At 58.8% G+C, this 26,060-nt stretch overlaps 1 protein-coding gene across 4 annotated transcripts in view; it reads left to right on the plus strand.

Annotated features, from left to right (window-relative positions):
• ADGRD1 (adhesion G protein-coupled receptor D1) overlaps positions 1 to 26,060 on the plus strand; it is a 145,741-nt gene that overhangs the window by 114,492 nt on the left and 5,189 nt on the right. For 2 of the 4 annotated variants that reach the window (XM_004276633.3, XM_049698650.1), the window contains 6 exons: positions 1,217 to 1,328; positions 3,858 to 4,011; positions 9,162 to 9,228; positions 11,646 to 11,712; positions 21,428 to 21,519; positions 24,995 to 25,121. In XM_004276633.3, coding sequence (XP_004276681.2) covers positions 1,217 to 1,328; positions 3,858 to 4,011; positions 9,162 to 9,228; positions 11,646 to 11,712; positions 21,428 to 21,519; positions 24,995 to 25,121 — 619 coding nt within the window. Of the gene's footprint in view, positions 1 to 1,216; positions 1,329 to 3,857; positions 4,012 to 9,161; positions 9,229 to 10,043; positions 10,380 to 11,645; positions 11,713 to 21,427; positions 21,520 to 24,994; positions 25,122 to 26,060 lie in introns of those variants that run through there. The other 2 variants (XR_007471934.1, XM_049698649.1) reach the window with 2 other exon arrangements.

The raw sequence follows: 26,060 nt of genomic DNA on the forward strand, positions 1-26,060 counted from the left end.
GGCGCTGGGAAAGAGAGAGGGGAGAGGAGGTGCCGTGGAATTGGAGGGCACCCGGCTTCAGCTAACCTGGAAGGCTCTGGAAAGGCCCCCAGCCCACAAGGCTTTCTGTCCTCTGGCCAGGGGAGAGCCAGAACTGAGGACCCCCCAAATGATATCAAAACAGCCGGCTTTGTGGGGCTGGGCTGCAGGAGGCCCCGGGGTGGGAACAGGGCTCCCTGCCGGCTGAAGCCACGTCTGGTCAGAGATTGAGGGCACCCTGCAGCCCCCCAAGTAGAGGCCGGCAGCTCAGTCCATCCGTGGCCCTTTCTGAACTGGGACAGAAAACTAAGATGAGAGCCGTGGGTCTGGGCGGACAGCTGACTGAGCGCTGCTCGCACACTCCCCTCCGAGCTGCTGGGCCTCAGAGGAGGGCGTTCTCCCCACACCTGGATGGGCCCGCTCTCCGGGGACGCGCGGGAGTTTATCTGCCCCTCTTCCTCCACTCCTGGGGTTCCTCCTGGGGGTTCCCAGGTTTGGTTGGCCCGGGGCTGAGGCTGTCAGCTTCCCCGGCTCCCCCATCCCCGCTGCTGCCCACCCGGGACCTGGGCGCCCTGGGGGGTGGGGGCAGGGGTACACCCTGGACACAGGAGCTTCTGGAGGGATCCGAGCCAGGTGAGAGGAGACCGGCGCGGGTTTGGAGGGACCCCAGCCTACGCTCAGGACGTTCCTCGTTCCCCAGCTATTTGCTCAGCAAGCCAGCCCCACGCACGCGTAGTCAGCTCTGAGGACGCAGCTGCGCCCGAGACAGATAAAAACACACCTGGCTGCGGGGGTGGGGGGCAGACAGCGAGTGAGGACGCACAGGCTGGAGACACGTCTTCACAGCCGTCCGAGCCCTGAGAGCAGTTCAGAGAGGAAGCGGGGCTCCTTCAGGCTCGGGAAGTTCTCTCTAACGGGAGACCTGGGAAGGGACTTCACTGCAGAGGAACGGCTGGTGCAAAGGCCCCGAGGCGGGAGCGGGCTGGGGGTCTTGGAGAGCCTCCAGGAAAAGGGGGTCTGTGAGCAGGGGAAGGGACGAGCTGAGTCAGGCAAGGATCAGGCCCTGCAGGGCCTGTGGAAGGAGCTGCATCGTTTCCAAGGGTAACGGGGAGCCATCGAGGGTTCACAGCCGGGAGTGGCAGCATCTGGGCTTATCAAGCCCTCCCTGGTGGCCTCACCCCTACCTCTCTGCCCCCAGCTCGGTCAGCACCATCCGGAACCAGCGCTACCACATCCACGCCAACCTGTCCTGCGCCATCCTGGTGGCCCAGGTCGTGTTGCTCATCAGCTTCCACTTCGAGCCGGGCACGGTGAGTGGCCCCCTTGGTCCTGCTGGGCCCACAGCCGGCCTCCCTCCCATCCCCTCCTCCCCCGAACGTCGTCAGGGGTGGTACCTTCTCCTGCTGGCTTCAGTTCAGAATTCAGACCACTGGACAGCCAGGCTCTGTTTCCTCTGGGAGAGACAGGGAAGATGACAGGTACGAGTGGCTTCCCCGCTCAGCATCAGTCTCGGTAATGCCCACACTTACGGCCCTGACCGCGTGCCGGGCGCCGTGCTGAGGGCTTACGTAGATCCACTCCGTCAATCCTCGTCACAAGCCCACGAGGTGATGCCGTGGTAACCCGCCTGCTATAGATGCCAGGTTGAGGCACGAGGGAGTTACAGCCACTCACCCAGGGTGGCCTGGTGAGCACTGACTGGGTGCTGACCTCGTGCGGTCTTGCTGCCGACACCGCCCTCTATCGCTGCTCTGACCATACACACAGCCGCACCCCCTCTGCCTGCCAAGGGCCGGCGCTCTCTGCAAAGGGTCTGTGAAGACCCAGACCCACCTTTTCTCTGCCCTTTGTATCAGGCTGGGGGTTCTCCGGGGGCCTAGGAAGTCTTAGATCTCACAGAAAGTGAAATGCTGAGACCAGATTGACCCAGGCTTGGGTGACGTGGGTTGTAAACCTGGTTGAAGGGAAGAAGAAGCAGAGATGTGCTCGCGCTACACCAGGAAGGAAGGGGAACCAAGCAGTATAAGTCAGTTGTCCTGGGGCGTGATCACGATTGGCTAATGGAAGATGAATTCTTTATCCCATGAAGTGAGGGTCAGCAGGGCGTCTTGTCCTCCCTGCCCAGCAGGGTCCTCAGCCCACCTGCCCGTCCTGGGGCTGCTGCCTAAGGAGAGATCCGCCCTCCTCTGCTCACAGGTTTGGGGGTTCAGCGAAGCATCTCAGAAGTTCCTGGCTGTGCTGTGGACAGATGAGGCCTCTGCACCAGCCTCATTCTCTCCTACTGGATGCTTTTCAAGCTCCACTGTGGATCATCACACGGGGTTTTCTTAAAATACAGATTTGGGTTCAGCTGGAATTCCTATTTCCATCAGGTTTTCAGGTGACGCTGAGGCTGCCTGTCCAAGCCACACCGTGAGGAGTGAGCCCCACCTGTGTGATGGCAGCAGGAGGGGAAGCGGTCCAGGCGCCCATCATGCAGATGGCGACCCCAGGGACCGGGGGAATCTCCTGTGTGTCTAAAATCCCAGGCAGGGCTCTCAGTGATCCGTCCATTGGATCACCTCTGTGGCAGACAGGACAGGTGACTGTGGTGGCCAGTCTCTGTGTGGGGAGGGGCCGCTCCCCACATGAAAGGGGCAGCTGGTCCTAGAAGACGCAGGGCCACCGGTGCTGGGCCTACAGAGATAACAGATGTGTCCCATGTTTGTATCTAACCCTAACAGAGCCTAACGACCAGCAGCGCGGCATTTCAGTAACTTGTCCCTTTTTTATTTTTCCTGAGAATCCACTGATCGGGGGCCTGGGGAGGACAGGACGCGGAGCCCCTATAGAGATGGTTGTTCTCGGTTTTCATGTTTGTTTTCTCCCCCAGTCTCCTGGTTCCCTGGCCCTTGTATCTGAGCTTAGGGATGGGTGGCGGGGGACTCACAGAGAGCACGGGTGGGGGGATCTCTGATTGAGGCTCCGGGGGAATCTGAGCCCACATGGCTGAGCTTGGAGTTGTGGCCAAGACACTAGGAGCAAAAAGGGGGACCAGCAGACAGCTGCCGCCCTGGACAGGGGAGAGGAGCGCGCAGTGCTGAGCAGGCCCTGCCCCTGCCTGCTTGTCACACACAAGGCAGGGGGGCCTTCTGGGTATCAGTGCCCCGAGCAGCCAGAGGGAACAGACATTACAGGTAGTTTGTGCACCTCTGTCCATTACACCTGCTGAGAGTAAAGCCCAGTGAAGCGGCCGTGTCGCTCAGGCTTTTCGGCTCCAGGTAGGTAACCAACACCTTGAAATGGAGAACTGAAAATTCCTGAGTCGAGAGGTTTCAGCCACGTCACAGGCTGCTCTCTCTGCCCCTCAACTCCCTTCCCCTCACGCGCTCCACTCTGCACGCCTCGCCTCCGGGCCGGGGTGGCTTCCACAGCTCCGGGCTCCTGTCCTTGGGTCCTTGCGTCCAAAGGAAGGAGGGAAACCTGCTCACCGGCGCCTCCGCCCACCCCAGAACCCACGCCCGGCAACCCGGCCGGTCACGTGCCCACCTCTGAGCCAATCCTGCGGCAGGGACGGGGATGTTTACGCTGATTGGCCGGACCGAGTCCCTGCCCTCTCATGAACCAATCACTGTACCTGGGTGGGGGTGTGGTGCAGTGATTGGCTACTGCCTGAGTCACGTGCCCCACTCAAATCACTCAGCTGGGAAAGGCAAGACGCGACTCCCCAGGCAGGAAGTGAGGCCACGTGTTTAGAAGGCGCTCCCCAGAAAATGGGTGCAGGGAGGTTGGGACAACAGCACCCACCCACTGCTCACACCCGAGAGAGCTTACCCTCCCTGCCGTTGCTTTGGTCCTAGGCCCCGTGCCAGGTGCTGGCCGTGCTCCTGCACTACCTCTTCCTGAGCGTCTTTGCGTGGATGCTGGTGGAAGGGCTGCATCTCTACAGCATGGTGATCAAGGTCTTTGGATCAGAGGACAGCAAACACCGCTACTACTATGGGATAGGATGGGGTAGGTGGGGATGGGATGGGGCAGCTGGGGCAGAGGTGGGTTGTGATTTCATCTTCATGTGAAACGCCTCTAGGAGGCCAGGTGCTCTTCGGGTTGAACTTCCCCTCACTGTTTTTCAGAAAAGTCAGTTTCCGTGGGGAGTGCTTTGGATTTCTCTGTTCTAATGGTCGGCTTCCCTCCTCCCTGGGAAGAATCCCAGAGGCACTGCTCTGGAGCCGGTATGGGGACAGTGGCCTGCTTCTCTCGGATTGACACCCCGGCTTTAATGCAGGCCATCAGGCACGGAGGTGGCCTCTAGTCTCACAGTGTATGGGTGCCCTGGGGCGAGGGCAGCAGGGCCCTGTATTCTCAGCCAGCCACGCCTGGGATGGACCCTGTACACTATGGCTTGTGGTTGGAGGGAGGAAAGGAATTCTGATCTCTCGGTCGCTCTTGCCTGGAATAGAGTTTCTGCCCCGTGGTCCTGGGGAGAATGAGAAGTGCAGGCAGCCTGCCCCAGGCTCTCGACTGGGTCCCGGGGGAGGGAGCCTGTCTTGGTGGCCACAGCTGCCTGGAGCGGAGCAGGTTGTAGCCCAGGTGTCCCAGCGTGTCAGGTTTACCCAGACTTAGTAGGTTTTCTTGAATAAATTTTTCTTAATTTGCTGCATGCCCTTAAGAAAATTTATAGAGACCCTAAGTGGTTGTGTTGTTTTAAAGCTAACTTGCACGAGTTATGGTGGTCCTTCAATCTGGGAGTCACCTCCCCAGTGGCTTGACTTTGTTTAACTTCCTTCTTGCCCATCGTGAGGAGCCCCAGGGCACAGGAGACCCTGCTTCCCGCCAGAGTAATTGACACCTGGCATTCTTGCATCTGCCGTAAAGCATTAATGCAGCATAAGGGACCTGCTACTCCTTTCTAGTTTTCTTGCGATAGATTTAATTTTCACGGTCCTCATGGCGCAGGGAACATACAAACATTTTACTTTGTGCTTTGAGCTCCTAGCATAGTTCATTGGGGGGACGTAGTGGAGGTAAGTTATATGCCCCTCCTGGCTTTCCCGGGGGCCTGGAGAGGCTCACCGGGGCCCACGTGGAGAGAGGAGACACAGCAGCCGCCTCCCAACTGGTGTGGCCTCGCAGGGAACTCCTGGTGCTTGCCGGTGACGCCCTGCGGGACCAGTGACGCCCTGCGTCCCGCCTGTGGGCAGACTGGCCGTCCCTTACGCGCGTCTCCGCACCTGGACGCCTGCGCTCTGGCTGGGCTCGTCGCAGCAGCAGGAATGTCCTCTCCTCTCTGGTTCCTTCCTGGTGAGCCCAACTCAGGCATGACCTTCTCCTTCCGTCCTGCCGCGACTCCTTGACAGAGGAGGGTCGCTCCTGCCTCCGGCTTCTGACTTCATTGAGTAAAAGGTTTACAGGACAAGTGACCAACCACCTGTAACGGCTGGTTTCTTTACGGGAACGGTCAAATAGCTTAGAGATATGTGCGCGCACACACACGCACACACCCCGTAGCCACAGCAGGGACAGTTGAAATGAATGAAAAGTGTGGAGTTGGTCTCTGCTGTGACAGGAGTCGGGTATGTTGGTTCAAGATGGAGGTGTGGGTCATAACCAATCCAGCCCTGAAGGATCTCTTCTTTGGTCTGCACAGCGTTGGAGGAAAAAAATGAATGATTTGCCAACACTTAAAAATGGAGAGATTTTGCATAAAATTATAGAGTTCTTTTGAAGGGTGAGGTGATCTGGGAACCCTGAGCTTCCGTTCCTACTTGACAGCATTGGCTGCGACTGTATGGTTTCTGATACCAGCGCCTCCCCTGTGGGTGTCTGAGTGTGCAGCCTCTGTCAGACGCTCCCTGCACATGGAGCGCCGGGCTGGGTTCCAGCAGGGCTCTGTCTCCACGTGAGCGTCCCCTTAACTGATTTCCTCACAGCTCTGAACTGCGTCCTTCCTTCTCATTGGGTTCGACTTGGCTGTGGGCCTAAGTACAGACAGTCTGCAGGCGGCTGGCCTCTCTCTACCTGCAGTTATGAATTAAGAGGGAGCTGGAGGCTGACCCAGGGCCCGGGGTGGGGGGGCCACCCTGCAGGGAGGGTCCCCCAGAGAGAGGCCACTTCCCTGGAGATTTTCACCGTGCTCTTACCCTGACCTTCAAACGGTATCATGTTTTGAAACTCAAGGACTGTGTTTTTGGCTGAGTTGGGATTGGAGGTGTCAGATTTAACAACATACCTGCAGTTTAGCTGTACGTCAGGTCCTATGCTTGAACTTGAAAGGTGAGGGTAATGTAATCTCTGTCCTCAAGGGGTCCATGTGGGAACGGGGAGAGCAGGTGAGTGAGAAAACAGTTGAGCCTTTACACGTCGGTGCAGTAGACATGAATCTCTGACCACAAACAGCAGACGCGACTCTCTGACCACAAACTCAGAAGGGAAAGAAATAATCATAAACTCAGAAGCGAAGGAATACAGCTTGCTTTATCTTTCTCTGTTACGACTTCATTTCTTTTGTGAGCGCCCACTCATCTGAGGGTGAAAACGTCATCAGAGCTCATTCTGGACTCCGCCTTTCTCTGAAGTTGCGCTGGTGTCCCAGGGAGGTGACACAGTGCCGAGACCCTGGGACGTGCATCAGTCAGGGCAGGCTAGGTTATGCTGCTATGACAAGCAGCCTCCAGCTCACATGGGGTGGAAACAGTAGCACTTATCTCCTGATCACACTGCGTGTCCTCAGCGGGCCGGTGGCAGTGGGAGGGGCTGTGCTCGGGACAGTCCCTCAGGAGCCCGGGGTGATGGAGAAGTTGCTGCCTGGAGCCACTGCTGGATGCTGTGAGAGAGGAGACGACCTGGGTAGATGTCACCCGGGAAATCAATACTTAGCCGAGAGAGGCATGGGTCAATTCTGTCCACAGCTCACTGCCCAGAAGGAGCCGACAGCTCAACAGCCCCAGGGTGCAGGAGTACCAGCCGCCGTGTGCCCAGAACGAGGCATCCGGATGTGGCACGGCGACCCCTACCGGAGGCCGGGCCACTTGTCTCCCAGCGCTGTCATCTCTCCGCCCCTTCTCTGTCGAGGCATCCGCGCCCCTGGGTTAATATTTCACAGCAATGCTCCTTATGGCTGCCCCTCACATCGCCCCTCCCTCCTTCCCTGGATCTTAGGGGCGGCAGCCAGGGAGGCGCCAGTGTGGTCCCTCTGAAAGGTCACCACGTTCCAAAGGGAGCGCTTCTTGAGCGCCACAGAGTCACCGTCCGTAGGACGGACCAGAGGACCCCCAACTGCGGAAGCACGTCAAGCGTCTGCATGGGTTATGGGGTGTGAATTTCAGATGATAGCAACAGTGGAAGAGGCATCAGAGCTAGTTAATAAGAGTGGAGATCATTAAACAGAGACGGGCTTCATACATCAGCGCATCCTTCATCACATCCGTGGCCGCAGCGCGTGTGATCCTCACCACAGCCTGATGGGACGTGCTGTCATCTCCGTTTCCAGAGTGAGAACGTGGCGGCCCAGAGAGGCTCAGCTGGTTCCCTGAGGCTGCACAGCTCTTCTGGGGGATCCTGGGAATAGAACGCGGTGCTGCGGCTCCTGCAGCGCGTTTCAGAGAAAGCAGAGGGTAGGGCCCACCTTCTTCTCAGACCCTTCCAGTCACTGCCCTGTGGCCTGTCCTCTGAGTGTCAGTGTTGCTTTGGGGATCGTAGGAGAAACGTGTCAGTTGTGCAGGCAGAAAAAGAATCTTCACCTCCTCCGTTTAACTTTGGGCAGCAAAGGGATGCCAGCCCCTGACTTGGGCCCCCGCCGTGGCCACGATCCGGGGAGGGGGATGTGGTGTTGACTCAAAGTGAAGCCTCAACCACTGAGTTTGAAAATCCGTCCTTCCAGGCACCTCGGGTTCTTACTGCACCTTCCACGACACCCCCGGACGGGGCCCTGGGGACTCTGCAGGGTCCCGTGTGCACCTGCTGGGCTGTCCTGTGGACCCAGAGCTCACACAGTGCCCACTCCTCCCACACCCCAAGGCTTGAGCTTCCTTGGGAAGATGGGACGGGGGGGAGTCGGTGAGCCATGTCCCCAGGGCCCCTCACCATCTCAGGGCCCATGTGATCCTCCCAAGAGAGCCAGGCAGCGGGGTTCCCTGCAACGTCTGAGGAAACCGAGGCCCCAAGCGAGTGGGCGGCAGGTGCGGGCCGGATCCTCGGCGTCCCCCTTGTCTCCTGTGACTCTGAGTCCCTCAGGGCAGGAGGCTGCAGCCAGAGGCTCCGACACCGAGAAACGCTCTGGCTTCCATGAGGTCATGCACGTGGGTAGAAAACCCGAGTGTGACGGCGGGTCAGCAGCGACCCTGGCCTGTCCACCTCTCCCCAGAGGCTGCTCGCTGGTCTCCTTTGAGGGCCCGGCGACTGTCCAGATGTCCTGTGATGTGCTCAGACTATTTTGACATCAAGACAAAGTGTTTCAGAGACAGGACCGCTCTCCAGAGACTCCTTTTCAAGGAGATCATTTAACGCTGATCCTCAGAGGGCCGGTGTGGAGCTGACCAAGCCACCAGAGGTCGCAGGAGGGCTGAGGCCTTGAGGCGCCCAGGCCTGGAGCTGGGAGCAGGCTTCCCTCTGGGTCCTGGAGCAGATCTCCCATGGGCTGGGCAGGCTCGGCCAGAGGGGCACAGGAGCCGCCTGTTCTAATGTATCTTCCCCTGCCCCCTTTTATCCTAGCAATCTGCAAAATGCAGTGTCCTGGTCAGGAGCCCTTTCTCCTGACCACCCTCTGGAGGGGAGGGTCAGTGGGTGGAAAGGGACCCTTTGCTGTCTCTTCTCCCCCCCACTTCCCTGCAGGGGAGCAGAGGGAGAGGCTGTGCTCAGGGAGCTGATCGGACAGAGGCCTGGGCATGCCGCTTCCCCAGCAGCCGGGAGGGCGTTGTTTTCAGATACAGAATCAGATTCATAACAGATCTGCCCTAAAATGCGTGTGTGTGTGTGTGTGTGTGCGCGCGCGTGTTAGTTATCGCTTTGTTTAGACTCTCAATTCCTGGAGCCTAGGGGCTGTTCTGTGTCCTCAACACTTAGCGCACGTTTCTTTGTACACGTCAGGTATAAATGAATAAATGAATGAACGTGTCAGAGGAGACTGGAGCAAAGCTAATAAAATTTCCTGCTCTCACTTCCTGCAGGTTTTCCTCTTCTGATCTGTATCATTTCAATAGTCTTTGCCATGGACAGTTACGGAACAAGTAAGAAGTAAGTGAAGGGGTGATCCCTGTGTGGGCAGGACTCCCGTGGGGAGGGGCACGGTGCGGGTCCCCATGGCTCCTTGTCTTGCTGTGTTCTTCTCGGGAGGGGTCTGTCCAAGGCTGGTATCCTCCAGCCCTGGCAGTAAAAAAGGCCTGATAGAGTGAGAAACACCCCCGGCGGTGCTCTGGGCTTCGTCCCACCTTGGAACTAGCATCAAGGGGGTCAGAGTGCCTCCTGCACTGGGTGGCCCCGATAAGTCTCTGTTGGGAGCTTTTCATCCACGTGGCTGTCCTGGACGCACAGCCTGGTCGCCTGTGGAGCCCTGTTTTGTGCTGACCCTTTCTTGGGGTGGTCAGCAAGTACCTCGTACATTAGAAGTCCCATTAAATTACAGCCGAGTGAATACGGGACTGTGTGAATAAGTGTAGTCTGATGTGCACCCGCAAGGGGGCATTCTCATCGCTGGGGCAGCAGCACACGGGACTGTGTACGTGCCAGACCTCGTGCCGCTATTTTGAAACTGCAGCTGGTGGGTCCCTAGTTGAATCAGGAAGAGGCTGGGTTGGGACTGTGCAACCAGGTTAGGTGTTCACCTTCCAGAAATTTGAATTCCTTTCCTCCCAAAGAGAAAAAGGCTTTAGCTCACCTGTCTTCAGGGAGCTACCCCTCTCGTCAGCCAAGTTGAAGAACCACTGAGTGACAAGGCCACGGAGAGCTTTTAAGAGGAGAGAGAGGGAGTTCAACACTGTCCCGGCTTCAGCCTGAGATAGTTTCTCAGCTGAGTTGCTAAACTGGGAGGAATCTGGCTTTTTCTGCTTTAGGGCAACAATTTCCTGAAGATGAAGCACTTAAGGAAAGCGCTCTCTGAGTCCATACTGAAGTAAGAACGATTAAACATCCATTGTTCTGGCCCGTTCCTTGCAAACCTGCGTGTATCCGAAGCCAAGGCACTAATTAAAAGAAGAAACATCTCCTCAGACACATCTCAGTGGCACTTGTTCCGTGTCTTTCCATCTGGGAGCGCAGATGCTGGGCCGCCCACCGTGCATCTCAGCTCCACGGTCTGTTTCTGATGTCAGCCTCTCACCCACTCATGTGCCCGAGAGCGAGGCAGCCCCAGCAAGGGTCCCGAAGCTCACCGAGTGTCTGTGGAGGGCCGGGGATCTGAAGGTCCTCACCCACTTAACGTTCTGCACGAAAATGGTGGAAAGCACAGGCTTCCTCTTGCAGAATCCCCACCCTCCCAGGGAGCCTGGGTTGGAGCTGCCCCTTTGCAGAGGGACCACCAGACTCGCCGTGTGTTTCCATGTTAAGTGCCGCGTCCTCAGACGGGAGGCTCTTTTCTCCAGGCTCTGGGTTCCAGACGGGAACGAGCCTCTTACAGGCGCTGTCACCTGTCTGGGGCATTTCGTGTCTCCTGGTCCAGGAGGTCTTGGGGGAGGACGCGGGCAGCAAGGCAGGGTGCAGGCGTGGACTGGGGTCCCCGAACGTCCCTGGGCCTCAGCTTCCTCCTCTGCAGGGTGGGGTCATCACAGCGCCTGCCTCAGGGGCGCCGTGGGGTTACGGGGGGCGGTGCTGTGCTGTCAGGGGGCTGTGCTGGGTGAGCAGGCGTAAGTGAGTGACCAGGCGGCCCTGCAGGGACGTCCATGTCCTGCGTCCGTGAGGATGCGCCGTATGCCTCACCAGATCCTGGCGGGTGTGCCAGGCCCCCGGGGCTGCCCCCAGATCCAGGGAGGTGACGTGTCTCAGGGACCCCGGGCTCTTGGCGGTTCTGATGCTCTGGAGAGGAAGATGGTAGTCCTGCCTGAGTTCCTGGAATCATGTCTCGTAAGCCAGGAGAAATTTCATATCCTCATACTGGACCCTACTTCCCAGATGAGGCTTCTCTGGAAATCACAGCCGTGGCTGGGATCCACTGGGACCTTTTGTCTCAGTTGTGGAGCGGGGTCGGGGGATGGCACTGCCGGGCGATGGAACTGACCGACAGCTGATGAGAAGATGAAGATGGTCCATGCTGCGTCACGTGATGCCTCCTCACTCCTTGAATCCCTGCAGAAGACACTAGTGAAGTCAGTGTTTGAAATGCTCTGGAAGGAAGCCGGCCCCTGGCAAAAGCCCATTTATTTATTTCTCGTAATAAAATTCAAACCTCCTTTGGATTTTGGCTAGACTCTTCAGAGATTGCGAATTTTTCCACTAACGAGGTGACCTGGAAAAGCCTTCTTTTCCCCGAGCCAGTCTGCAGACCTAGAACATTCTTCCCAAGAGCGGGGGGCGTGAGGTCATGGACAGGATACAGACACGTTTGTAGGGATTAACAACGTCATTATGACTGCGCCCCACGGTGTCCCTGTACTGTCCTGGACGCAGGGCCCCTGGGACGTGGGATGATGCCCTGGAGTAACCCTCTGCCCCTTCCACAGCTGCTGGCTGTCGCTCGGAAATGGTGCCGTCTGGGCCTTCGTAGCTCCTGCGCTGTTCATCATCGTGGTACGTCCTCTGCCGTGCGGGCGCGGAGCTGGGCTGGGGAGGGGCCGGAGTGGAGGAAGCCCTGGGCTTTGTGGAGGTGCAGCTGGGCCCCCTGAGAGCACGTCCTAAGCTGGGGCAGCATGGGTCCTGTTACAGCCCCTCATGGGGGTGTGACCCAGAGCCTCCTTTCCCCGAATGATACTCAGGAAGGTTGGGCAGGTTTTCAGGTTTAATGCAGATCTGCTTAAGGCCCTCGGTGCTTTTCATGCTGAAGCAGCAGGTGTGGGTGTGTGTCCAGGAGGGGCAGTGCAGACCCAACTGGTTCTTTTCTTTCCCGACGCTCTTCCATGATTTCCTCACGTGCACATCTCCGTGGTCAAGGAGATGCAGGATCCAGGGCTCTGTTAGGGAGTTTTCGTCAGAGTCTCCCGAGAACCACACAAAACAGAATTCCTGTGATAATGAGGGACCTACTCAGAGAGGGTGACAGAAATGGGGATCTCTAAGCTCACAGTCAGGAACGTTTGCCGTGGCTGTGCGTCTGGGGTTCAGACGAGGCCGTCTCCACGTGGTTCTGGCGCCCCACCTCTAGCTCTGTTCTCCTATCAGTTGGCTCCTTTCTTAGGTAGGTTGCCCCAGATGCTGCTAAGAAACTCTAGGACCACACAGAATTATAATAACTGCCATAGGAAAAAAACCCTCCTTTGTTGTTTTTGTTATGGTTCAACCGACACGTCCCACCAAATCCTGGGATCGGTTTTCATCATTTCTGATGGACCTGGCTTGGAACTCTGCCCACCATGGGCCCCTCGCTGAGGCCAGAGGAGCAGAATGCTCTGATTGGCCAGAGGAACGGAATGTTCTGATTGGCCAGCCTTCACTGAAGCCAGTGGGAGCAGAATGTTCTGATTGGCCAACCCTCACTGTGGCCAGAAGAATGAAATGCTCTGATTGGCCAAAGGACTGGAATGCCTTGATTGGCCAGGCCTGGACCACAGCTGTAACCCTGGGTCCTTATACTTGGTTTCCCATGAAGTTATTTAATGTTAATAATAAAGCTCAGGGCTTCTCTGGTGGCGCAGTGGTTGAGAGTCCACCTGCCGATGCAGGGGACACGGGTTCGTGCCCCGGTCCGGGAAGATCCCACATGCCGCGGAGTGGCTGGGCCCGTGAGCCATGGCCGCTGAGCCTTCGCGTCCAGAGCCTGTGCTCCACAACGGGAGAGGCCACAACAGTGAGAGGCCTGCATACCGCAAAAAAAACAAAACAACAATAATAAAGCTCAAATTTATAGAGCATCTTTTTTTTTTTTTTTAAGATCTGAATGTGTTTTTACATTAAATTTCTCTCTTACTTGCCTCTAAATTAGCTGCTTGGAGAGATGGTAATTTCTGTTATTACAGAGGGGCAAATTAAGGTGCAAGGAATAAGTAGAATGATAAAATCCTGGCCTGTGATGGTAGCTGTACTAGTTTAGGTGTCCCCTTCCTCTCCTCCCCCACATCCTTCCACTGGCCCTCTTCCTTTTGTTCTCTCTCCTCCCCCTTCTCCCCAGGTGCTAGTAAACCAGCTTGAGTGCCCTTGAGTAGAAAAGGCTCAGTCCTGGGAAACAGGGGAATCAGGCATGGCTGGCTCCAGGCACTCAGTGATGTCCACAGGTATCTCCTGCTCACCCCATGGTCCCATTGCCTCCTTGCTGGCTCCATCTCAGGCAGGCTTTCCTGGGGGGGACATGATGGAGCTGGTACCCTGACACATCCTCCAGCTCTGCAGTTCAGGGTAAGGAGGGAGGCACTGTTCCCAGCAGTCCCAGCAGAAGTCCCAGGGCAGATTCTGATTGGCTCCCATGGGTCAGGTGTCTGTTCCAGAGCCAATCACTGAGGCTTGGGTGGAGGCAGATGATTGGTCAGGCCCAAGGGGCAGGGTTTATTATTTTATCCCCTTGAACTCTTGGTGCTAGAGGTGGGGATCCCCAAGAAGCCCTAGGAAAAGGGCCTGGGAGAGGGGGCTGCCGGTACCTGGGTGCTGAGCCTGGCTAGGGTCTGGTCAGAGGTGAGGCATCACCATGCTGTCCCAGTCTGGGCATCTCTCCCCACAGGTGTTGGGGGCTGACATCAGGGCACCCCCCATCCCTCCTGCCCACCTTGTGCAAATCCGCAAAACACACTCTCCACACCCTTGGCTGGGACCCCAGAACATGCTCTCCACGCACCCCCAGGGTGGGAGCCAGGCCATGCTCACTGCCTCTGAGGGTGCTGCCTTTGAAGGGTGTTGAGCCCCCAGGTGAGCCCGGTACAGAAGGTGAGGGAAGGGACTCCAGCCAGAGACACGTGAGCCTTTGGTGTCCTCATCCGTCGCCTCCCCCATCGGGTGTCCCGGCTGTGGTGGCCCATGAACTGTCCTGATCCTAAGGACAGATCCAATGTTCTGTGTCACCAAGGAGGGCTGCCGGAGGATAGGCTTATTGGAGAGGGTCTGTGGGTGGCACTGAAGCCCACCACTCCTGCATCCCCTCCTAAATACTGTGCAGCCAGCCCTCCTTTCACTCACCCCCCTGCTTCCTTCCCCAGCGGCTGATTTGAAAGCTTCTTTTGACTTTGTTCCAAATTCGGTGGCACTGACTGAGGCCGTGGGCCCTGGTGGTTAATTAAAAACGTATCCAAGGGAAGACGCCTAAAGATGTGGCTTCTTCCTCCTTAATTAAAATTCCACTCAGACATCCTCAGGCCACACAGAGGGGCAGCAGCATCTTCTTGGTAGAGGGTTTCCAGAAGGGCAGGGTGGGGGGCATCACCGTGGTGTCGTCGTCTGTTCGGGACATGGGGGGGGGCGGGGGTGCCAGCCCCACACACGCCCCCCCGTTCAGGCTGCGTTGACTCCGCTGCCCTCCACGCCGGTCCCCTGCCAGGTGACGTGTGTTCAGGGGCGTCCACGGCCACGGGGACAAGCGGGAGACGGGGGCATTCCCTCCCTGACGTGCTGGCTCTGCGAGCCTCCTGGGTCCCCGTGGCCCCAGCCCCCGGGCCTCTGTGCCAGAGGAGAGGCGGGGCTGTGCTCCCAGCTCTGCAGGGCTCGTGGGCCCACCGGGCTCTCTGTAGGGTCCGCGCAGGGCCCTGGTGGGAGGAGTGGGCGACAGGGAGACGGGGGTCTTGCGTGCGTCAGCTGGGTGCCCCTCCCATGCCACTCCCCTCCTGTTCTCAGTGTCCCCGGGGGGCCGGTCCGGATGGACACGGACCAGGCTCAGAGGGAGGGAGGAGACGGGGGCCAGGAGTGCACCCCCCGATCCCTCGCGCAGGGCAGTGGGTGCACGGTGCTCCGTCCCCCACAGGCCACACTCCTGTCGGCAGCGCTGGCCGCAGGGTCCCTGAGGCTGTCTCTCCGCCCTCAGCCCTTCTGTGTCACAGGAGCTGGTGTCCCCAGCACCCCGTGAGCCCTGGCCGTCTCTCCGGCGGCTGGCTCCCTTGTGGTGCTTGGGATGTTTCCTTCTCTGTCCGTCACAGGCGGTTAGAATCACACTGCTGTGTCATCTCTGCGCGGGAAGGGGGACTGCAGTCCGTGCCAGCCCAGGGCGATGGCACAGCGGCTCTGTAAAGGAGACCTCCTCCAGGAAGGGCTGCCGGGTCGGGAAAGGGACGGCACTGTGGTCTCAGGGCGTCCGTCCTTGGCGTTAACCCTGAGCTCTGAGTACAGGCCCGGGTCCTTCCATCAATTGCTTTCAGCTGCGGGAGGTGGTGCGTTGTCGCGGTGACACGTCCCTGAGCTCTCCCTCCAGGCTGTGCCCTGTCCCAGGGCTGCGTGAGGGCCATCTGCAGTCACTTTCCCACCCAGCCTTTCACAGGGTGACAGAGGCTCCCGTGGGCGACCCCGGGGCGCCCTCCCTTCCTGCCCCTGGGGTCCAGGAGGACCACTTGCCTCGTCACCCAGACGGAGGCTCGGGCTCAGACCCGACTCCAGTCCCCCCGCCAGTTCAACCCTCCTGGTCAGAGCGCGGGCAGTGGCAGGGGTGGAAGGGGAGTGAGTGAGTGTGGAAGGCCTCGCCCTGCTGTCTCTCTGTGCTGACTTAACCCCCCAGGTCTGCAGGGCCCGGCAGCATCGCCCGCTCCCAGCCTCCCCGGCTGAGCTGTTTCCTCTGACTTTGGTCAGTGACGGCGGGGGATCCGAGGCGGCCCTGCCTGGATCCTTCCCTACCACCCACCACAGCGAGGGGTCCAGCAGCAGGGTCCCCGCATCCCATGTCCTCCAGGCTCGCTGGAGCCCTGCTGTCCTTCCAGAGGGGGCGTTACCCCCGCCCCGCCCCAGCCCCTCTCCTTGACATCAGCCCCGCCCCAGCCCCTCTCCTTGACGTCAGCCGTGCACCTACGAGGACTGTGGTTCTCACTCTTGTTAGTAATGGAATCCCTGGGGAGGTTGGGAACGGTTCCTGCCTGACCCCACCCGGGAGGTTCTGGGTTTACTGGACCTTTCAGAGCTCCCGGTGATTCCGGTGTGGAGCTGGCTTGCAGTCCGAGGTGGGCTGTGGGAAGTTGGAGAGCCCTGGGCTGGGGGGAGGGGCTGTCCGCTGAGAACGGTCAAGTGCAGGGTCAGCCGGCTGCGGCTCATGTGGTAAATCCCGCGCAGGTGCCGGGCACTTATTTACAAACTGCGGCGGCTGTCACGCTGCAGCCGTTGAGTTTAGCTGTTACAGTAGAGACTGGGAGGCCTGAAAAGCCAAAGATGTTTGCTCCCTGGACCTTGAGAGGAAAAGCATGCAGACCCCAGGCCAGGGGATGCGGCAGAGGGGTCCTGAGACCCAGCCTCTCCGACTGTCAGGGCTCAGGCTGGCCCGGGGTGGAAGTGTCCCGTGTTTCTCATTTCCTCTGAGGACCCTGGGTTGTGCCATGTTGAGTCGTGCCCCGTTGTTCCCAGAGGCGCTCCGAAGACAGCAGGTTTCAGCGTCACATGCGGGGCCCGGCCCCATTGTGTAGCTTGTGCAAAGCTCTGTTCAGGCGCGTGTTCACGTGAGCACGTCCGTGGGAGAGAAACGTCTGGTGGATGCACAGGGGATGGCGCTCTCCAGAGAGGGGTCTGCGTCCGGGGGTACTTGCTTGCACATCCCTCCATTTAAAAACACCCACACATCACGAGCATCATTTTAAACTAAAACACTTTGGAAAGGTGCGTGTTCGTGTTGGGGTGTGCGGTTTCGCTGTGTCCCGGTGAGGTTGGTCCCGGAGGGACAGGAACCTGTGGGACAGGATTGTCACCGTGGCGCCTGGTGGGCCCAGTGCTGGGAGGGAAAGGGCAGAACCGAGCCCCTTCCGGTTCACAGCTTACCTGTCACCCCGCTGCCAAATACGCACCCCCCACCTGTCCCTTCACAGGCTGTTCTCCCCGATTATGAAGGGACGTGGATGCCATTTCCTGGGCGACTCCAGTGAGGCTGGGTGCAAAAGTGCCCACGGGGCAGGCAGGTCTTACAGAAGCAGGGACGCCATGGGCCACAGGGGCCACCTTAGCCTGAGCCCCCCAGGGGGCTTGTTCCGTGCCGGCGACACCCGGGAAAAAGACCTCCAAGTCTGGGAAGAGAAAGTCTAGAGTTTTAAAATCCTCCTCTCACCTGGGGAGAAGCCAAGCTAGTTGTGTGACTACAAATACAGGTACATAAATAAAGATACATAGATACAGACCCAGTTACCAATTCCTGAGAACAGATATGGACACGGGAACAATTACAGTGATAGTTACAGACGTAAAGATACAGAACCGTAAATACCTGTATGGACACAGAAACAGGTATAGAGACACATGACGCGTTTACTCTGTCTTTATGTGTGTCTGCATGTATAACCTTTCACTGTGAGATCGTGGTGCACATCCCAGTGATTTTTCACAAATACCTAAGTGGCCCTGAGTCTGGTCAAGAGACAGAGCGTGGTCCCAACCCCAGAGCCCTGCCCAGCCGTTCCCTCCCCCCAGCAAGAATCCCCGTGGTCCTGAGTGTGTCCTTCCTCCACCCTCCCCTCCTTTTTTTTTTTTTTTTTTTTTTTTTTGCTGAAATGCGGCCTGTGAATTACTGGTTTGACATCTGTCACAAGTAGCTTGTTGGCTCTTCTAACGCGGAGATACTTAGTTGATGAAATACCCCACATTCACGTTATAAACGCCTCACCCCAGGGCCTTTCCCAGTCTGCACCAGGCGCAAGCCAGGGCGAGTGAAATGGAGTGAGGGGGCCAGGCCCGCTTCTGGTTTGTATTTTCATGAAACGCCAGATTTGTCTCACCCTCAGCTGCTGTCTCCCACTTAATTGCACATTAATGTAGGCTCGGAGGTTAGCCTGCACCTTCTCTCATGCTGCCGTGGCCAACGTGATTGTCTTACCAACGCGGGGGGAAGCGTGCACGCCAAATGAGATCAGACAGGCCCCCGGCTGAAAGAGGGAGAGGGGAAATAAATAAATCCCAGCAAAAGCTTCGGAGACATGGGCGTGATGATGAATTGTAACAGCCAGTCACGTGGGCAGCTTCAACATTATTGAAACGCTTCCTTCCGGGTCTTAAATACAGAGGCCAAGAAATAACAGAAGACCTGAAATCGAGTTAATCACTTGTAGCATTTCTGTGTCTGTGAAACAGTTTGCCGTAATCTGATCATCCATTCAGCGGCCACGTCACAGCGTCTGGGAACAGCAGTGTGAACCGCCTGGCGTCACACCTGAGAGGTCTAGGGCAGAATCCCGGGTCAGCCTCCTGCCAGCAAAGGGAGAGGTGGCTGTGATGAGACCTCTGGGGTCATGTGGGGTGTTCAGGCTCCTCCCCAGAGGCTGCCTGGCCTCCGTCTCCCGGGTCCCAGGCTCTGTGGCTTCTCCCTCCCCTTCCCTGAATTATTGGGACACCTCACAGTTAAGCCTGCTGTCCTCCTGAGCCGAGGTCCTGGCTGAGACATGCACGGGAAGAAGGCTTGATGTTGCCTCCCTTTTATCATGTAATTAAGCAATTTGAGTTTTGAACATTAACACACATGGTTAAAAAGTTGAAAGCAAAGCTTAGTAGTGCATATATTTGAGCAGCCTCTGCCCACGTCTCTCTCCTAAGTCCCTGGTTTCCACCCGCCCCCCAAACAGACAACCCCTGGTGCTAACTTCTCGTGTACCCTAGGGGTGCTCTGAAGATGTAGGCAGATATAAATATATATACACCTCATTCTGTGCCTTCTCCGCACACACAGTGTGTGCTGGACCTCTGGCTTTATCCGCACAGGAGGAGCCGCCTTGGTCCGTGATGCACCCACAGAGTAGGCTGCCCACAGTAGCCCCCGAACCCGGTCCCTGTCGGGAACAATTCAAGTGTTTCCAGTCTTTTCTGGTTACAAACAAGGCTTCAGCTTTGGCCAGCGGGTGAGGAGCCCGGGATATAAATTCCCAAAGCGGAAGAGGCAGGACTTACAGGATGGTACACGGAGGACCTCAGTAAATGTTCTCCCCCTAGAATACAAAGAAGCTACTGGAAGAATTATACGTGGAAAAAACCCAGACATTTCAGAACTCTAGAAATCAACCACAGGCTGAAAAGCCTTTAATCACGAAAAATCGCTGAATCTTGGTGAGAGCAGCAGGGACTGTGGCTTCTGATTGGCCACTTGGGCTCCGCGTCCCAGCTCTGTGACGCAGCTATTGTCACTGGAGGTGAGGACGGGCTTACGGGCGTGCGGGTGCAGCGCCTGTGTGACCTCAGAGCAAGCTATTCGCAGACTTCACTGGACCTCGGCGTCTGGAATAGACATCCCCATGCTTAAAGCGCCAACCAGTTAGTCCCCTGGCTTCGGTCACTGAGCCGCTTGAGTGGCAAAGTCCCTGCGTGGTCACACCAATAGCCTGGCGTCCGTGCTGGCCCGCCCCTTTCTTGTCTGCGGAGTGAGGCCTTCCTGTGGCGCTAACCCGGTCAGCCAGTGCGGGCCGGGGAGGCCTAGAGGGCACTGGTGTTCCCATCTGCCGGCTTCTCCTGTGTGCCCTGACCTCGGAAGACCTCCAGCATCATCCTCACTTTACAGGCGAGAAAAAGGGGGCGAGTGAGGCAGCCTGTCAGAAGCCAAGCTGCCGGGTGCGGAGATGGTCAGCGAAGGCAGGGGCCCCACTGACAGCATCTGTTCTGTGTTTGCTCTAAAGACTAATGATGAAAGCTTTACTCACTTATAGTGATGGTATAAGCAAGGGGCTAAACGGGCAGGGGTGCCAGCTTCCCAGTACCCCCTCCCGCGGAGCCGCGCGGGCAGGGGTGCCTCGCTGCTGAGCGCGTTCTGAGGGAGAGGCTGCTGCTGAGCCTTGGACCTGGGAGCTGGCTACTGAGGAAGCTCGCGGAGAAGTGCCTGCAAGGCCCCTGAGATAAGGGGTATCGGCAGAGATGCTTTGGAAAGGCCTCAGGCTGGGCCCCCAGAAGGAGGCCTCTAACGGGGGCGTTCAGGCCAGGAACGCGGATCTGTGTGCGACGTGGCCGGCCGGGGCAGGAGGGGCCTGAGTCCCCTTCAGAGCCGGGGATGCTCTGCTGTGGCCCAGGTGTTGTGTGGGGAGGGCCACTTTCCCTGTGTGGCCTGCCAGGAACGCCTTTGTCCTTGCCTGTGCTCAGGCCTGAAGGTTCACACGTGGCCGGGAGCGGGACTCCTCACCGACTCTGTAAATGACCTCAGAAGTTTTCAGATACAAGGGAGAGGTCCCGTCACAGCACAGCCCCGAATCCAGCTGTGGACCCTGTAGCGGAAGGACATGGCGGGGCCTCACTTCCCCTGCTGTCACCTGCCTGGTCAGGCCCCTGTTCAGGACCCTGGAGAGCTGCCCACGGGAGGGGACACTTTGTGCCAGAGCCTCTGCCAGAGACCCTCACAGCCCCCGCCCGGCCCCCAGCCCCCAAGGGGAGCCTCCCAGCCCCCAGCCCCCAAGGGGAGTCTCCCAGCCCCCAAGGGGAGCCTTCCAGCCCCCAGCCCCCAAGGGGAGTCTCCCAACCCCCAAGGAGAGCCTTCCAGCCCCCAGACCCCCAAGGGGAGTCTCCCATCCCCCAGACCCCCAAGGGGAGCCTCCCAGCCCCCAGCCCCCAAGGGGAGCCTTCCAGCCCCCAGCCCCCAAGGGGAGTCTCCCAGCCCCCAGACCCCCAAGGGGAGCCTCCCAGCCCCCAGACCCCCAAGGGGAGCTTTCCTAGCAAGGAGGAAGCATTGGGCAGAAGATGAAGTATCCTTTGCTGTGGTCTCCGGGGATCCCATGCTGTGGCCTCTGTGGACGCGCAGCCGTGGGCCTGGGGTGTGGGCAGGAGGTGAGAGCCAGGCTGTGCTCCGGCGCTCAGGTTGCACCGTGGGCGTTCCTACTCTGTCTCATTAAGTGGAAAAACTGAGGTTCGGAGGACTTCAGTACGTTACCCAGGGCCACACCCAGGGAGCACATGGTGAAAGGAGGCTGGAAGCAGCTCTGTCTGGTTCTGAGGTTCACAGCCTCCTTGCCCTGGTGGCGAGCAGAGGAATGCTTTCTTCGGTGTGCTCCTGGGGACTCGGCCTGGGGTGTTTGGCCGTCTTTTCTCGGGAGCACAGGTGTGGGCTCCCAGAAGGCGGTCTCGCAGGTGACCTGTGCAGGTAAAAGTTCAGGGACGCGGCTTCGATTTCTCCCAGAGACGCCGCCTGTTTGCCTGGGAATCCTGGCTGGGGAGTGGGCCCGGTGGACTCGGATGCCCTGCAGGTGTGGCTCCGGCCCTCACCTTGTCTCCCGTTCTCCTCACGCAGGTCAACATGGGCATCCTCATCGCGGTGACCAGGGTCATTTCACAGATCAGCGCCGACAACTACAAGATACACGGAGATCCCAGCGCCTTCAAGTAAGCGGCATCCTGGGCTATCAGCCATGCCCCCTGCCCACAGAGGCTGCTCGCGGGTGGCAGGAGGGCGGGTCACACCCTTGGGCTTGCCCGGTGTCCTCATGACGTGCGTCCTCATGGGTCTCTGTGACCAGCACCAGCTCGCTGCCCCCATTTGTGAAAGAAGAGGGTCATCAGATGTTCTCCCAGAGACTGCCTCACCCCTAGGGTGAGAGGAGCTGGCGGTGGGGTCCGGAGGAGGGTTCTGGAGCCCGACCGCCCTGCCTGGGTCAGTCCTGCCTCAGCCCTACCATCTGCTGGGACCTTGTGAGCTATTCAACCCCTCAACGCCCTGATTTCCTCGTCTGCGCGGCGAGGGTGATGGCGGCCGTCTTACAGGTTGTCCTGAGGAGGGTGGAACTTCCTGACCTGCTTTGGGGCTGGTTCATCCTCCGAAGGAGCAGGTGTCTCTGAATGGGGGCCGTTCCACCCACACACTCACTGCCTTCTGGGGTTTCTCCACCCCATTGTCGGGGCTCTGCCAATTGGGAGTGACAGAAAACCCAACACAAGCTGGCTAAAGCACAAGACGTACCTACCGACACAGGCAACCATAAGTCCAGGAATGAGTCTAGAACGGCTTGGTCCAGCGCATCAAATAATACCACCAGGGCCCAGCTCCTCCCGCACTTCTCAGCTCCACGCCGTCTGTCGGCTTCACGCTGAGACGGACTCTGCCTCCTGGTGACCAGATGGCTGCAACAGGGGGTTCAAGTCCATGGGAAAGTGTGTCTCTTTCCCCAGTAATCAGAGGTCCTGAGCCTGGAGACCGAGACTCAGACCAGACCGCATGCCCATCCACAAATCAATCCCAGTGGATGGAAATCACCAGTTAACCCTGGCCTGAGTCACACGGTCCATCCTGGCTCTGGGGTGCAGTAAGCACCCCCGAACCACCCGGCCAGGAAGTGGGGGCAGGGAATTTAGGGACTGCTGTAGAGACAGGGTGCAGTTCCTAGGCCGCTGACACTCTGTAAGTTACTTTATCTACTTGATCTACACTATATCTCTTCCGATCTGAAAGGGAAAACAGTAAACATGTCAGCAGCAAATCGATAAGACAATTATTCTGTAATGAATTCCAGACACCGTAAATTAACCTGACAAGTGGCTCCGGCCCCCTCAGGCTTTTTCAGCCCCTGGAAACCTTCGAGATGCTCCTAGGTCAGGGTCAGTTCCCTTCCTCGTCCATCAGCGAGAACAGGCAGTGCTGCCCTGTGAGGCCGCCAGTCCCCCGGCCCCGGGGGCCTGGCTGGGGAGGAGCCTGACCCTCCCTCACCCCAACTTCAGCCCCCCGGCCCTCCCCTCGGTGCGCAGGGCCCCGTCTGACCCGGCACCCGCAGGACTGCTGCCCTCGCGGCACCCAGAGCAGCCCGGATCTCACTCCACACCCGCGCCCCCGTCTCTGCCCCCGGCCCCTCTTCACGCACCGCGGCCCTGAAAGGCAGCTGAGCCCATGACCCATCTGCCCTCCGTGGGGACCTGGTCCCCAAGTGGAGGCTGACACGGGGGAGGTAGGGGCCGTGCATCGCAAGGGCGTTTCCGTGTCTCTGCAGAAGCAGGGCCGGGGCGCTGCCGCTGTGCCCTCCTGTGTCCTGCACGTGACCCGGCGCCCAGGACCGACCTCCTGGAGAGTCCGGCCCATGCCTCCGGACAGACCCCCGACTCTCCCCACCCAGCACGCTCCCTGCCCCGCCTCTTCCTCACGTGGCCGAGCGGGACCCTGGGTCACGCCTCACTCCCTTCCTAGCGTCCCCTCCCTGGGCTGGTGAAGCAGGAGCCCGGGAGCCGGGCAGGAAGACGCAGCACAGCCTCCTCGGAACACCTGTGGCCCCCCTCTCCTGGTTTCAATCTAGGCCTTTCCTTCCTGCCCAGCAGCTCAGCGCTCAGTGACTTAACGCGATGAGATGCTTCCTCAGGAGCCTTAACGGGGCTGCCTTCCACCTGCTTTCTCACCTCTGTTTATCGGTCATGATTCCAGACTCCCCAGAAAGCAGCAGAGAACATTCAGTTTTCCCAAGTGAGATCCGGGTCCTGGGGGCGGGAGGGAGGTGGATGCCGGCCCCCGGGGAGCAGGGGGACGGGCATCGGGGAGTCTTATGCGTCCGGACTGCGTCCCCCGCCTGCCCAGGCCTCCTCTCCTGCAGGGACCCCGCTCCTTCTGCCTTTGACAAGGGGACCTGGCTGCTCTGGCTGTGTTAACAAGTCCTCAGAGAGCCTCAACTAGAGGAGTTTCCTCCCAGATTTTATCATTTATTGCTTCATTTTTGAAGTAAAAATGAACCATCCCTTTAAAAGTAACACATTGATATCGACTTCTCAGCAGCTGCTCCTTTCAGTGATGGATTTTCCAGGATCTAAAGATGGAATCTAAATCATTCATGATATTTTGTTCCCCAGATTCAGGTGTCTGATTTTAACTGTACTGACTTTATGAAAACACGCAGCTGCAGCTTCCCTGACAGATGCCGTGTGGGAGCACATCTTTGGTTTTCTAGGGCTTTGCTGCTAGGAGCTGTCCATGCCGGGCCCTCGGGCTTCTGACCAGGGAGCTCCTTAGGGCCATTACGCCTCCTCCTGGGGGGCTGGATCCCTGAGCGGCACCGTTGGCTCGTCCTTCATCCATTGCGTGGCCTCTTCCTCATCTTGCCCGCTGGTCCTGGTGCTGTGCTGGCTTTGGGGCTGCAGAGATGCAGAGCCCAGCCTTCAGAGGACTCACCGTCTAGTGAGGGAGACCATGCGGGTTGCAGTGCCAAGGGACGAGGGCCTTGGAGGTTGCTTAGCTGGGCAGCGTGGCACCCATCCGTCTCTGGATTTCCCTCTCATGCTTACGTGCAGAAACCGCCCTGTGGAGAACTGAGCTGTCTGAGTCAGGGCAGGCCGGGCCCCAGTTAGCGTACGATGATTTGCAGCACGTATCAGAGGCGGCCAGGACTCAGACAGCCCCTGGGGCATTGCCTCCACACCAGCTCTGTTCTGGGCTCTGCGGACACTGGGGGACCCAGATCCTTCTTCTCTCGGAACTCACATTCTACGGGAGAGCCTCAAGGCTGACGCTGCAGGTGCCCCGGCGCTGGGTGTGTCTCCTACCCCCAGACTCCTCGGCTGTGCTCTGCTCCATGGGCACCTGGCATCAGCGTTTCCCTCAGCATCATCACCAGCTGGACTGGGGTGGTCAGCCTGAGTTTGCCCAGAGGATGCGCCGGCTCCCGGAAGCCCGGTGCCAGCTGCAGTCCAGCGGAAGCAGAGCTGTCTGCTTGGCCCAGAGCTGGCCTTGCAGGGACCCTGTCTTGTGCGTCCGGCTAGTCAGCTCCTGACCCAAGGCCTCCTGCAGGGAGGAACCAGGTCTCACTCGCAGCAGGGCCTTTTCTGCTCCCGCTGGAAGCGTGGCGTCTGGACCCGCCCTGCCTGCCCACCCTCCCTGTTCCTCCTGCAGGTTGACAGCGAAAGCTGTGGCCGTGCTGCTGCCCATCCTGGGCACCTCGTGGGTCTTTGGCGTGCTCGCCGTCAACAACCAGGCTGTGGTCTTTCAGTACATGTTCGCCGTACTCAACTCCTTACAGGTGAGGGCCCGATGGGACTAGCGGCTTTGTGAGTGGACGTGCGGAGCAGGGTGCCTCTGAGGCAGGAGGGAGACCCTGTGCTCCGTCCCCTCTACACGCACGCACCTCGTGGACCCCTAGCGTACAGGGTCCCCAAGGCCTGAGGCCACAGGCGTGGATGGGGCGTGCACCAGGGTCTCTGAGCAGATGGGCTATGCAGGACCCCATTCACAGCAGGGCTGCCTCGTCCTCCTGGACAGTGTCTGTGGAGGGGCACCCAGGCCTGAAAGGAAGACGGTCAGCATGTGGGCAGCTCCTGCAAGGGAGCCAGGCGTGGAGAGGTGGTGATGGGGACACCTTGGGTTCTGAGTTCTCATCTGCTCTCTGCATGGAAGGACAGCAAGGGTCACAGCCTGGAAACCCGAGACTTGGGAGCCCAGAGTCCGAGTCCCCAGAGCCACAAGCCCCCAGAGGAAGGGTGGAGGCGGGCGCCCGTGGCCACACACGGCCTACGCCGCCGAGCCGAAGGCTCAGTCCGCCCGGCCCTCACCGTGGCGCCCTTGCTGCTTCCAGGGCTTCGCAGCCGTGACGGTGTCAGGCTTCCAATCTGTAAGACGCCCCCGCGCCTAGCTTCCTTCTGCCTGTTTATAACGAGAGGGGGTCGGCTGTCCTGGCCGCAGCCCCACACACCCCAGGTCCTGGGATCCTCACTTATCCTCTGTGTCCCATGAAGTTTCCCCTTCCGGAACGTGGGAACAACGACAGGACCACGTTGCGGGGGCTGCCTGTTAGCACTAAGTGAGATGACTCACGTGAAGTGTTCGTCTGGTGCGGACACAGGGGCAGAGTCTCTAGACATCTGCGGATATCCTCAGCCTGTGTCTGTTCTCACTGTGACCGTCATCCTCCGTTTGCAGGTGAGGACACCAGGGCTCGCGCTAGGTGACGCGCTCGTGCCCT

This window comes from Orcinus orca, chromosome 15, assembly GCF_937001465.1.
Source record: "Orcinus orca chromosome 15, mOrcOrc1.1, whole genome shotgun sequence".
NCBI classification, from domain to species: Eukaryota; Metazoa; Chordata; class Mammalia; order Artiodactyla; family Delphinidae; genus Orcinus; species Orcinus orca.